The sequence below is a fragment of the Vigna angularis genome, chromosome 4 (assembly GCF_016808095.1).
Source record: "Vigna angularis cultivar LongXiaoDou No.4 chromosome 4, ASM1680809v1, whole genome shotgun sequence".
NCBI classification, from domain to species: Eukaryota; Viridiplantae; Streptophyta; class Magnoliopsida; order Fabales; family Fabaceae; genus Vigna; species Vigna angularis.
In genome coordinates this window covers 3,124,746-3,138,559 of record NC_068973.1, presented here as the reverse complement: position 1 = coordinate 3,138,559, position 13,814 = coordinate 3,124,746, and the positions used below count along the sequence as shown (strand labels likewise).

Genomic DNA, 13,814 nt, shown 5'->3' with positions numbered 1-13,814 from the left:
AAAAAAGGTTTTACAGTTAACAATCCATTTTTCTGTAGATATAACGAACATTTCATTAAATAATAAAGTCTAACACCAAGCTATTAATATCATTTTTAGTGATATCTTATCTTTTAGTTATGATATTTTTTTATTTACAAGATTCAAATATAAGATTTTATTAATTGTATTGAGTTTAGCTCAACTAATCAATGATTTGTTAAGACAAACAATGTTCACATACACAAATAACCCCTGAAGTTGATTTGTCCCAAACAGTTTAGATTGAGCTTTTCTTGCATTTTGATTGGACTCAATCCAACCCTTCATGTTGGAAATTTAATTTTATTATAATTATTATTATATAGATATACTCTCTCTCTCTCTCTCTCTCTCTCTCTCTCTATATATATATATATATATATATATATATATATATATATATATATATATATATATATATATATATATATATATGCAAATTTAATTTTATTATAATTAGTTTGAAAAAACAAACTAAATTTCAGTCTAAATTTCACAACTTCATGGCTTCAGCTTAATACTTTAAAGTGCTCATGGATAGAATTGGGAAGGGAGAAGTTATTGCATGAGTTGGACGCCAATTGGCATAGCCGTAATAATGCATAGTTTCTGGGCAAGTGTTTTGGACAAATACTGCAACAAGTCATTTTCAAAGTCAACCTTTTAGTCGTTGTTTGATTGTTCTCTTCCCTTTGTTAAATAGACAGCACTAGTAGTGTACAAGTTTGAAAATTAGCAAAAGGGTTGTGATTAATCAGGAAAAGGATTTTGCTTTCGCAAAGAAGAAGGACCTCGAATGATGGCTCAGGCTGTAGTGAGCTTCATAGTGCAAAGTCTTGGTGATTTGCTGATTCAAGAAGCAGTGTTCCTATATGGGGTGGAAGACCAAGTGTTGCAGCTGCAAACTGAATTGAGGATGATGCGCTCTTACTTGCAAGATGCAGACAGAAGGCAAGATGAAAACGAAAGCCTAAGGAGTTGGATTTCAGAAATCAGAGAAGCAGCTTATGATTCTGATGATGTCATTGAGTCATATGCCCTCAGAGAGGCCTCAAGAAGAAATTTGCCAGGTGTGTCGAACCTCATCAGAAGGTATGCTTCAATCATCAACCGGTTTATAGAAATCCACATGGTGGGATCTCATGTTGGTAATGTCAAAGCCAGGATTTCTAGCCTCACAAGGAGTCTTAAAACCTATGGCATAAAACCTGAGAAAGAAGAGCCCTCAAATTCTATGCACGGGAGACAGAATTTGAGGAGGTCTTATTCACATGTCATTGAAGAGGACATAATTGGTGTTGACGATGATGTCAAGAAGTTGGAGTCATATTTGGTGGATCCCAGCAAAAGAGTGGTGGCCATTTGTGGGATGGGAGGATTGGGGAAGACAACATTGGCAAAGAAGGTGTATCATAGTGTTGATGTGAGGAACAGTTTTAAGAGCCGGGCTTGGGCTTACATATCACAGCACTGCCAAGCAAGGGATGTGTGGATAGGAATTTTATTTAGGCTGATCTCTCCTTCACAGGAGCAAAGACAGGAAATTGACAATATGAGAGATGAAGAGCTTGCAAAGATGCTTTACCAAGTTCAAATGGAGAAGAGTTGCTTAGTGGTCCTTGATGATATTTGGAATGCAGAAACATGGAGCAAACTGAAGCCTGCCTTCCCTCATGGAACATCAGTATCAGCAGTTGGTAGCAAAATATTGCTAACTTCTCGAAACATTGATGTTGCCTTCCAGATGGATCCTAGTTGTTATCTTCACACACTAAAATGTTTGAATGAAGTTGACAGCTGGGAGTTGTTCCAAAAGAAGTCATTTCTAAAAATTGATGATCCAGGTGTGTAGATTTTTCTTGCCCTCTTCCTATAATGCACTCCCAATTCTTAGCATTATTCACAATGCAGTTGTTTAACACATTGATTCACTTGCTAGTCTAAATCTTTTAGGGCTTAGAACTTGAAATTCTCTGGTAGTTGATTAAAGATGCAGAGTGAAAATTTCATTTTATTAACAAGGAAAAAACAGTAATACAACCCTGTTTATGACCTCTAGAAATTTTCTCTCCATGTTGCAGAAAGGGGGAAATCATAAGCTGAAATTCATAAAACAAAAATTGACTAGTCATCATTGAGGTTTACAATATGGTTAACTTTCTGTCATATAAATTTCAGATTTCAATTTTTTTCTAATGGTTTGTGCCTTGATTACTATGTGTTCTTCACTTGCTCTAAATAAATAGATTGCTTCAGTTTCTGTGTCTTGTTAAAAGTTCAACAAAGTTTTATGCTCTCTTTTTTCTCACCGAAAGTTTAGCCTTGTCATATATACTTTACATGTTTGATACCCAACATACATGAGATGACCATTGCTATTATTTCTGTGACCTTGGATTGATTATCTACCAAAGAACAAAATATAGGATTTGCACATGGAAATGAAATCACAACCTAGTACAATTCTGGTTTTTTTTTTCCACAGACTACGGAGAGAAGGAGAAGTTGGGAAGGGAAATGGTTGGAAGATGTGGAGGTTTACCATTGGCCATCATTGTTCTTGGAGGACTGTTAGCATCAAAGCCTACATTCTTTGAATGGGACACTGTGTGCCAGAACATCAACTCATATTTGAGGAGAGCAAACGGCAAAGAACAACGCTTAGAAGAGGTGTTGGCTTTGAGCTATTACGAATTACCATACCAGTTGAAGCCATGCTTCCTACACTTGGCTCATTTCCCTGAAAATTTAGAGATACCAACAAAGAAACTAATTAGAATATGGGTGGCAGAGGGTATTATATCTTTGGCTCACAGTGAAGGAGAAGGTGAAGAAGCTCTTGAGGATGTGGCACAACGTTACCTGACTGAGCTAGTGGAGAGGTGCATGATTCAAGTAGTTGAAAAGAGTTCATCAGGAAGAATTAGAAGTTGCCAAATGCACAACCTCATGAGGGAACTTTGTGTTGAGAGGGCACATTTGGAAAACTTTCTTCAGGAGATCAATTCCCGGAATGTAGATGAATCTAGAGGGACATCAAGAGCAAGGTCAGTGGGAAAAGTTCGCAGGATTGCCTTGTTTTTGGATCAAGATGTTGATAGGTTCTTCCCTTCAGAACTGAAAAGCCACCACCATTTAAGGTCTCTTCTTTGCTTCCATGAAAAGACAGCTAGGCTCAGTGAATGGGGTTTGATGAAGTCATTTTTCAAAAAATGTAGGTTACTCAGAGTCCTGAACTTGGAAGGAATGCAGGGTCTGGGAGGGAAGTTGCCAAAAGAAATTGGCTATTTGATCCACCTAAGGTTTCTCAGTCTCAGAAATACCAAAATTGATGAGTTGCCCACATCAATAGGTAATTTAAAATGCTTGATGACCCTGGATCTTCTAACGGGGAATTCAACTGTGCAAATACCAAATGTCATAGGTAACATGCAAAAAATGAGACATTTATATCTACCAGAGTCTTGTGGTAATGGCATTGAAAGGTGGCAACTGGACAACCTGAAAAACTTGCAGACACTGATTAACTTCCCTGCAGAAAAGTGTCATGTAACAGATCTCATGAAATTAACCAATTTGAGAAAGCTAGTGATTGATGATCCTAACTTCGGAGGTATCTTTAGGTATCCTAATGTGCAATTTAGGCACCTAGAGTCATTGTTTTTTGTTAGTTATGAAGATATATCAGTTGTCCATGTTGCATTAGGATGTCCCAATCTTTACAAACTGCACATAGAAGGACCTATAAAGAATTTTCCTGAACCCCACCAACTTTCTTCCAAGCTTCTGAAGCTAAAGTTGACGGGTTCTGGACTTCTTGTAGATCCGATGCCAACATTAGAGAAGCTTCCAAATTTAAGGTTGCTTGAGCTACAACTTGATTCATTCGTAGGCAAGCAACTGCATTGTTCCAGCAAAGGCTTTGCTCAACTCAAGTCTCTGGTTATCCATGATTTGTTCAATCTTGAGGAGTGGAGGTTGGATAAAGGAGCCATGCCTTGTCTTAGAGAACTTAAGATTGAAAATTGCACCAAGCTTGAGAAGGTTCCAGATGGGCTCAGATTTCTTACCACTCTTCAGCATCTGGAGATCAGATCAATGTTTGCAGCATTCAGAACCAAACTTGAAAAAGGAGGAGAGGATCACTACAAAATCCAACATGTGTCAGCTGTGGTTTTTTGTTACTGTGACTATTAGGTTGGCATTTCTATTCTGTAACTCCGTGATGGTGTCTGGATTAATTAGTTCATTCACATAGCATTGATTATGTTAATCATTCCTTTATAATCTTCATCTTAACATACATATATGTAAGAACAAATAAAGGGTGCATAATGGTCAGAGTATCAGATTGATTTTAGACTTTTAGGGAAACAGAGGTATAATTTATTGATCAATAATAGTACGAGGTATATCTACGAAGCTCAAATTCTTCAGAACCATTTCATTCGTCCATAGCATTTTCTTTTTTCAGCCATGTTTTCTACCTGCCTCCTAATATATAATCGAACGACAAAATACACTTCACTTCTATCTACAGGTTAGCAATTATAATTATGGAAAAATTTAGAAATTTTTATTTTATTTATTCAATTTATTTTATATAATCGAACGACAAAATACACTTTACTTATTCAGAGGTTTCGATAGATAGCAGTTATTATTATGGAGAAATTTAGAATATTTTATTTTATTTTCGATGTTAAGGTGTTATTTTATAACATATAATATATATATATATATATATATATATATATATATATATATATGAAAGTATAACACAATTGAAAAATAGATATACTAAATATAATATGTGTGGATGTATTATGTCAAAAATATATTAGATTGATTCTAGAACAACTTATATAATATATTTTTAAGTGAAAAAGAAAAAAAAAACATTTTCAAAAGTAGTTTTTGTTGCATCATTGGCGGATCTGTTGCAATGGTTCACGATGTAACGATGATGCTTTCATCTGTTCTGACAAAGGCTAACAATGGCACAACATTCGTTTGTTGTGTTCTAGCTCCAAGTTCACCACTAGCAAGGTGGCATTCAAAGGGCATTGTAGTGACTCATTACATATCTGGTTTGTGAGTTGTGTTTTTCTATATTGTTAGTAATGATGCGTGAAGCTCTGATAACGTTTACAATGGTAAGACACATTAGTTGACAGCGTTGAGGAAGAAGCTAGCGTTTTCATGATGGTGAAAATCTGGCGAACCAATATTGGTGTTGAAAATCTAAGTAAATCTAAGTCTCAAGTCTCACATTGACATTGAATAAAAATTAAGTAAAGTACAATATAAGATGAAGCACCATATAACTATGAGTCTAAGCACCACATTCAGTCATTTTTAAATATTTACAAATTGTTTAAATTTTAAAAGTATTAATTAAAATGGTAAAATTGAAAGAAGAAAAGGATTATATAGTTATAGATCTAACTATAGATAAAATAAATTTTATTTATGAAGATAAAAAATATTGTAAATAATATTATGTTAATAAATTTTTTATTATGAATAATTATTTAAATTTGAAAAATTTTTTGATAAAAAAATAAATAATTCTTTTATAATGAATAATTATTTAAATTCAGAAAAGTAGGTATAAAATGATAAAACTGAAATATTTTTTTATTATGAATCATTATTTAAATTTTAAAAAATAATAATTAAGAGGGTAAAATTGAAAAAATAAAAATGACATCAAAGAGGTGTATCTCTTTATATATAAGTATAGATATTGAAATAAAAAATATTATAATTAATATTGTGTAAATAATTTTTTAGAATAATTATTTAAATTTGAAAAAGTATTGATAAAAGTGTAAATAATTATTTTATATTAAATAATTATTTGAATTCAAAAAAATAATTATTAAAATGATAAAACTGAAAAATAATTTTTTGTTATGAATTATTATTTAAATTTAAAAAATAGTAATTAGTGGGTAAAATTAAAACAAATAAAAAAATGTATCTTATATATATATATATATATATATATAATTATAGATATATGGTATTCAATATATTTTAGAATGATATCATATTTTTATAATTAAATTTTTTAACAAGTAATATTTGTCTATTAAAAAGAAAAATATTATATAACAATAGATAATAACTCTTTTAAGTAAGTAGATTCCTCTAGACAAGTATATCGCTTTATTTTTTCATTTTAAAATTATTCAATAACTTTATTCATATCATTTTAATTATGCTTCCTACACTTCTATTTATAAGACTTAATTATCTAATTTATTATACTTTTAAAATATTAATTTAATTAATAAGAATATATGTCATTTTTCCCTAAAATAATTATTAGTAATATTTTTATTTTTGAGCAATTATATTTTAATACAATTATAAACAGCGTCTTATAAAAATGGCCTATCATTTTCAATTTAGGTATTGAATATAAAAATGAATAGTATTAATTTCTTGCCTGATGATATCCCAGAAGTGAGGATTGCAACGTGGGAAGCTTCTGACATTTGTGAGTCTGCAAATACGATGAATGTATGCATTTATACTGCAAAAGTGCAAACTGACAGAACAAATGAAATTTGATTCATTCAAAACAAATTAATTTTATTTATGTGAGTTGTTTAATTATTTTTCTAGCAGATGATATAGGTATAAGTGGTAATTCTCTGAGAAAAACCCTTTTTAATTTTTTTTTTGTCCCTCTTCGATTAATAAAGAAATTTCTTTTTCACTTGATTTTAATATAGTTATATATATGTAAACCGTTATTATGATTTCAATTCACTTCAACTCAAATAATTTATATAATGTACACATAAAAGTATTGTAAGGGGGAAAACTTGAATAGTTCATGAGTTCGTTGTTTTTTGTAATACCTTAATTTTAAAAACTTTTCCAAAGAGAATTTTGAAAACTTTACAAGGGAAGAACTGATTAAAAAATGTAATATTTAAACGAGATAACACAATCACAAGCGTCTAAAAATAACTTTATGTAAGTTTTTTTGGTTGTGTAACAACATTCTTGGTTTTCCGAACCAGTCAAACGACAAAAACAGCATATTCCTTCGTGTTTATGCCATGTTCCTTCCAAGAAACGAAGGGCAGAGTTAGGTTGAAAAACGCGTAACTCTCCACACAGTTGTTTTGGAAAATCTAAGAGTGTTGAACATCTTTCACTGCACATTTCGCAAAAATTAATATTAGAATCTAAATTTTATAATTAAAATGTAATTTATCTGCATTTTTTTCTTTCAAAATGAAAACACCAAAAGCCTAGAAACTCCTCAAGCATTTGGAGTTACCATTTGTGGGGGCTGTTTCCTTCACCATAAAAGAGTTTCTTAAATGTACCAAAACCAACAACGGAACCATTGCCCAACACAGGAGCATGGACGATGCCAAAAATAGCAAAATCTATTCAAATTTAGCAAAGTGATACTGAATATAATTAATAACCCCAGATCCATTCCTCTTATCGAGCAAGAGATAGATCTGTCACAAACAATGATGTGTTTCATTAATTACTGCTAATAAATACAAGTTAGATACGTGAAAAAGAAACATTAAACTCAGATTACATCAAATGGAGTGTTCTAGGAAGAACTAGAAAATGAAAGAGGAAGAAACAATTGATATATGTACGTGAGCATGTAATTGAATTGAGACATATGTATATATATTTGGGAAGGTGGCTAGAAAAGAGGTTGGTTGGTTGAGGTTGTTGTTGGGAGGTTGGGTGTGCGTAGGACGAAGATAGAAGCCAGATCGTGGGACACTGAGAAGAAGCCTTGTGATGGTGGGTCTGAATTGTGTCTTCTTGGAGGCAATCGTGGTTTCTTTGGAGCTGGAGGGCACACCAATGGGGTCCTTAGTTTTTGGGACGGTGATGTGGGTGTGTGGCACTCTTCTACGACATCCTCGTTCAGCATCTCCTTCGTTGTTCCTAGGTCGTGTTTGAAGGTCCTGGTAGTTGGAACCACGGTTCGTATGGGCGTAATTGGTCGAAATCCTTCCAAGATTTCGAGACCCATTTGCTTCTGCTATGCAAATACAAAGGAAATGTATTCACTTTGGCTACAAATAGTGGAAACTGACGAACAAGAGAAGAAAAATTTTGATACAGGGAGACAGATAGAGAGAGAAGAAGGTCTACACGAAAGAGTGATGATGACGATGATGATGATGAGAGGTGGTGAAAGAGAAATAGATATATGAGAGAGAGAGAGAGAGGAGTATGGAGATGCTGTGTGGGGTTACACATGCAATCATAAAGACGAAAAATGATAACTGGAAAAGAGTGAAAATTGCAAAAGGGAACAAAAGTGACAAAACTGAAAAAAGGAAAAAGGGAAAAAGGAAAAAAAAAGTATGTTATACCAAACAACAAGGCGTGTTGCCATTCTAACTTTGTATGCTTGTCCATGTCAAGTTATTCATCAAATCAAAACACTTCAAAGTGGAGATCAAAATTATAGGTTCAAAGAAATTTTCAAAAATTTCATAATTTTTTTTTCAATTTTGGTTCTTTAATTTCTAAAATTCATAATTTTGGAATCTACATTTTTTATTTCATTTTTGTTTCTTTAAATTGTTTGTAATTTTATTCAGTTATCAGCTTAATTATATGTACTTTTATTTATTTTGGATGTTCAAGACTTCTTTGCGGAATTGAAAAGGTAACGAAATTTAAAATATTATAAATAATTAGAATTAAGAAATCAAAAGTTAAAAATTAAAAGGCTAAAATTGCGAGACAAAAAAAATATTCATATGTTTAATCATTTTCATTGCCAATCTCTACATATTTTCTCATCTCAAGTAATATTTTAACATGTAACTATATGAAACATTTCAAACAAACTGTTATTATGATTGTAGTCCATGAAAAACAACATTTTTTTTTAAAACTACTAATAGTATTGTTAGAGACTAATTCTTTGCCATGATGAATTTAAAGATTCACTCTCACACAACAAGTATTTTTATATAAACTTAAAAATTAAACTGTTAACTATATATTTTAAAAAAAAACATAATTATCCCTTAATTAGAGTCATGATAAGTATTGTTGTGATTAGAGCAAAACAGGTGAAGCTGAATTTGCATATACAATTCTTGAGCTGGCTCTGTCGGGTCCATCATATCAGCCATAATTGGTTCAATTCTTTTTAGGCCTCATGTTTTGAAATCAAGTTTGACAGATCCAGTGCAAGACAGTGATAATTATTTTTAAAATGTGATTATTATGTTCCTAATGTGATGGTTTTTGAGGTGAAATGTTTATAATTAGTATTATATGAAAAAGTTAAAAGGGTATCCATAAGGAGCACACAACCTTGGTTTGATGACTTCATCTGACACAGAGTCACATGATTGCTTAGCTGCTGTTCATGTGGTGGCTTTGTCTTTCTTCATCACTCTAACTCTTCTTTTCTTCTCATGCTTCGCTGTTCATGTTTCAATCAACCACCTTCTTTTTTTCTCACTTATTTCAAGTCAACTTACTATTGCTTTTCACGTTCTTCTCTCTTCACTTTTTTTTTCTTATTTCCTTTTCACTTCTCCATCACACCCACATATGCATGGATAGGTACTATAAAATACAGTTACTAAAGCTAATTATCATTTTTTAATTTATATTTTTATTGCTTGATTATAGTTTTATTATGAAAAGACATCTTATTGGATTAAGAGAAAAAAAAAAGATGGTACGTTGATTTAAAGCAGTTTTATTTCACTTTATATTTCATTAATAAAATATTCATTTGTACATTAAAAGATAATTTTTTGTCATGTCTTTTTTAATTGATAAGTTCTTCACAGATTGTGTAATTTTTTTTTCATTAAAACAATTACATCTTCCCTTTAAAAATAGTATAAAAATTGTTTTTTTAGTCTATGTATTACTTTATTTTACTGGTGAAACACAGCAAAGTAATTAAGTTTTATTTTCCTTTAAAATTAGTATAATTTTTGTTTTAAAAGTATACGTTTTTAATTTATATATTATTTTTTGTATGGTGGAACACAATGTGAAACACTGAAGTAACTTTAACTTTTTGAGTGTGTAAATATAATAAATAAATGGGATAATTTGTTTTGTATTGGTCCATTTAACATTATAACGTAGTATGTGTATCTATCCGGGATCAGCTGCATCACTTAAACTATTAAATATTAATATTTTGTGTTCAACCAGTCTTTATTATATAAGATTGGTTGATTAGTAAATTTTTAACTCTCAATTAGCAAGGTGTATGAACATAGTTTCAAGGTGTTGAAAGTGGGGTGTATGAAAGGGTTTTTTTTTCTGATGAATATGTTGTTTGATTCAAAAGCGTCAACCCATGCAACTTGGAATAAGTTTTGTTTTCACATGAAAAGATGAATAAATAATAAATAAAACAAAGAAAAAATATAAAAAATAATTATGGATATGTGAATAAAAACATCGTCCTTGTTTAAAATAACCCTGTGCAAGTCAACCAAACAGCATAGCAAATCCCAAAGATAATCATATACCAGTTTTTTAAGCACATATTTAAGGTAATAGTATAGTAGGATAATAGTGCATCGAATCAATCAGATATGATTAACTACCCAGGTTTACTACTGCAGTGTTAATTGATTATAATTTGGTAAAATTGTAGCACTGATCAACCTTGGTAACAACGTTTCTAGTTGTTCCTTTCCTTTTTTTTTCTAACATATTTTTTTCTGTTTATCCCTTCCACTCCTGGAATATATGAACTACAATTTATGCCGACAAAAAAAAAATAAGAACTATAATTTTTTTCTTTTAATTTTTTTCTCTAAAAACACAAATCCCATCAAACTAAGGTCATGCATAACAATAATAATAATTTAAAATAAATAAATAAATATTCATATATAAATATATGTTATTTTGTTAAAAGTTTAACATTTATTAAAGATAAAGCCAATTTATAATATATAAATAGATTAAATTTTATCTTACAAATCAATTTTATAAAATTGATTTAAACTTAAAACTTATCTTTTTAACATAATATAAAAATTATAAATTAAAACTTATTTTAATGAAATTTATTATTATTATTGTTATATATATATATATATATATAAATAAGTGAATACAATTTCCATGTTATAAATTAGTTTTATAAAATTGAATTTAACTTAAAATTTACTTTTTAACATTTTTATAATAAACACATAAATTATGCATATTTTTTAAAATATGTAAAGGTTATATTTCTTTTCTGAATTATTAACTCCTTATAAATTACTGCAAAAAAATTGGTACATATATATGTGCACATACTCACCATAAAGCGTGGAGAACACTCCTAGTTGAGCTCTCTTCAATTTCTGAGTAGGCATTGGAAGCATTACATCACGTAACATAATATATATATTTCAATGGAAGTAAAAGGTATCTAGCTAGGTATCTTTGCATTATATTCCTTGCAGCCAAAGATTAATGTTGACTATGCAATATATATAATTCAAACTATAGGAGCTTTACTTTAGATCCAAACCAAGTAATCATATGCTGTATTAATAAACAAAAACTGCTTAACTCACATGAACATGTTTCTTAAAGCGTAGTTTGTATAGTGACAGAAACTGTGATCATATTGTAATACATACATATATATATATATATATATATATATATATATATATATATATATATATATATATATATATATATATATATATATATATATATATATATATATATATATATATTTGTCTTTAGATGTCAAGACATATGAAAGGCTATACTTCCTCTGCTGAAGGCATATAGTAGTACTGCTTCTTCAAGAACATATAGGTTTCTCATTGAAAGAGACTTAAAGAAGAAAGTTATCGATTTATATATCGCAAAAGAAAATTGTTATGTGTTAAATTTTTATAAAGGAAATCAAATTAAAGAATTAAAATGATACTTTATGAGTAAAGAGATATTGATCTTTTTGGTTTATTTTGTAATGAATATTTAAAATTAAATTAAGCTAAATATATGATTAAATTGAATGTTCGTTTTGTATGTTTATGAAATTACTATTTTTTTTATCCTGCCATGTATACTTATAGGCGTGTCGTGTATAGAAATGAAGTCGTGGCTTCCATATTTTTCAATAGATATAAATGAGATAAAAGTCTAAAAGAAGAAATTCATGTGTAATTGAGAAGAAAATTTGTAGTAAAAATAAAACTCTAACTAGGACATTAACTACTTAGATCAATCTAACGGTCTTAACATTTTTGTCTTCTTGTAACAAAATAATAAACTAAAGTCTTTTATAAACTTAGATATTTTACTATTTAACTTATCATGAAATACAAAATTAAATTTTGGAGCTGACTAATTTTGCTGTATCCTTGTTCATCTGCTTCCTAATTATTGTATTCATTCTAATTGTTAGGCACTTATAATTGATCACTCACTTATAATTAATTTTTTTTCCTTATATAATGTAATATCAGCCTTTACTTTTTATTGGATGTTTATGTTAACTTTGAGTCATTTTTCTTACACTGTCATACTTTCTGAATTACTAATGCATTGCTGGTCGTAAATTATGTTCACAATCTAAACTCTAATTAACTGTATGATAATAGTCTATTCTCTATTATATATATATATATATATATTATTTTGTTAATGAGAAATTACACTCGTTTATCTTTTTCTCTGTGTTATACTCTCTACTACATTCTCTCATCACTGTTGTATTTTCTCTGGCACCTACCAGTGCTAACAGTCGTATCAAGAGCGACAAGTTCTGAAACCTGGTGAAGTTTTGTGACGTTCAAGAAGACGCTTCAAGAAGAAAGAAGAGTGGAAGTGATGGCCGAAATGATTCACAGTAACCTACCGGTATTTGATGGCAAGGGTTACGATGATTGGTGCATGAAAATGGAAGCGATTCTTGGGTTTCAAGAAGTTGATGAAATAGTGAAGAAAGGTTTTCAAGAACCTTTGAAAGGCGATTCAGAAGAGGTGAAGAAGTTGTGCAAAGAAAACATAAAGCTTGACTGCAAAGCAAGGATGCTACTGCATCAATGCATTTCTGCCTCAATCTTTCAGAAGGTATCGAAAGCTGCCACGGCCAAAGAAGTCTGGGACATTCTTTAGGATGGTTATGCTAATTCCGGCAAGGTGAAGAAGGTCCGTTTGTAGTCCCTACAGAGGCAATATGAGCTCCTATGCATGGGGGAGCAGGAAACGGTGGTGGAGTACATCGACAGAATTCAGATCGTGATGAATGCTATGAGAGCATGCGATAAGGTTGTGAAGGACAAAAAGATATTCGAGAAGATACTTCGAACCTTAACACCACAATACGATCACATCGTGGTCGCTATAGAGGAATGCAAGGATCTTGAAACGATGAGAGTGGAAGAACTACATATCTCCCTTGAAGTGCATGAACAGAGGTTGATTGAGAGAAAGAATGCAAAAAATGGTGTGATGTAGGACACAAATCAAGCGTTGCAAGCCAAAAATGATGGAAGCTTCAAGAGTCGAGGAGCTGAAAGAGGCAGAGGACGGACACGCGATGGCCGAATGGGTGGTAGAAGCACGAATTCCTCTGATCAAACCAGTGAAGACAATGGAGGTGAGCAGAAGGAGAGAAACAACAGAGGAGGCAGACAATTTAGAGGCAGAGGAAGAAGAGGGCATGACAAAAGAAACATTCAATGTTACACTTGTAACAAATACGGGCACTACTATGCAGAGTGCTGACACAATGAAGCAACAAAGAAGACCAAGAATAACGAGGCGACGAATCTTTC

General features: G+C 31.0%; 1 protein-coding gene across 1 annotated transcript; it reads left to right on the top strand.

Moving 5' to 3' along the window:
- Positions 1-626: 626 nt before the first annotated feature.
- On the top strand, positions 627-4,386 carry LOC108330116 (putative disease resistance protein At1g50180). The gene is made up of 2 exons (XM_017564627.2): positions 627-1,865; positions 2,507-4,386. Exons 1-2 carry the CDS (start codon positions 818-820, stop codon positions 4,216-4,218), a joined length of 2,760 nt encoding a protein of 919 aa, XP_017420116.1. The 5' UTR covers positions 627-817; the 3' UTR covers positions 4,219-4,386.
- Positions 4,387-13,814: the final 9,428 nt, after the last annotated feature.

Excerpts from the sequence above, each read along its gene's own strand:
- LOC108330116 (XM_017564627.2), top strand. The coding sequence starts at position 818 with ATGATGGCTCAGGCTGTAGTGAGCTTCATAGTGCAAAGTCTTGGTGAT. Across the intron at positions 1,866-2,506 it reads TCTAAAAATTGATGATCCAG|ACTACGGAGAGAAGGAGAAG; the intron begins GTGTGTAGATTT and ends TTTTTTCCACAG.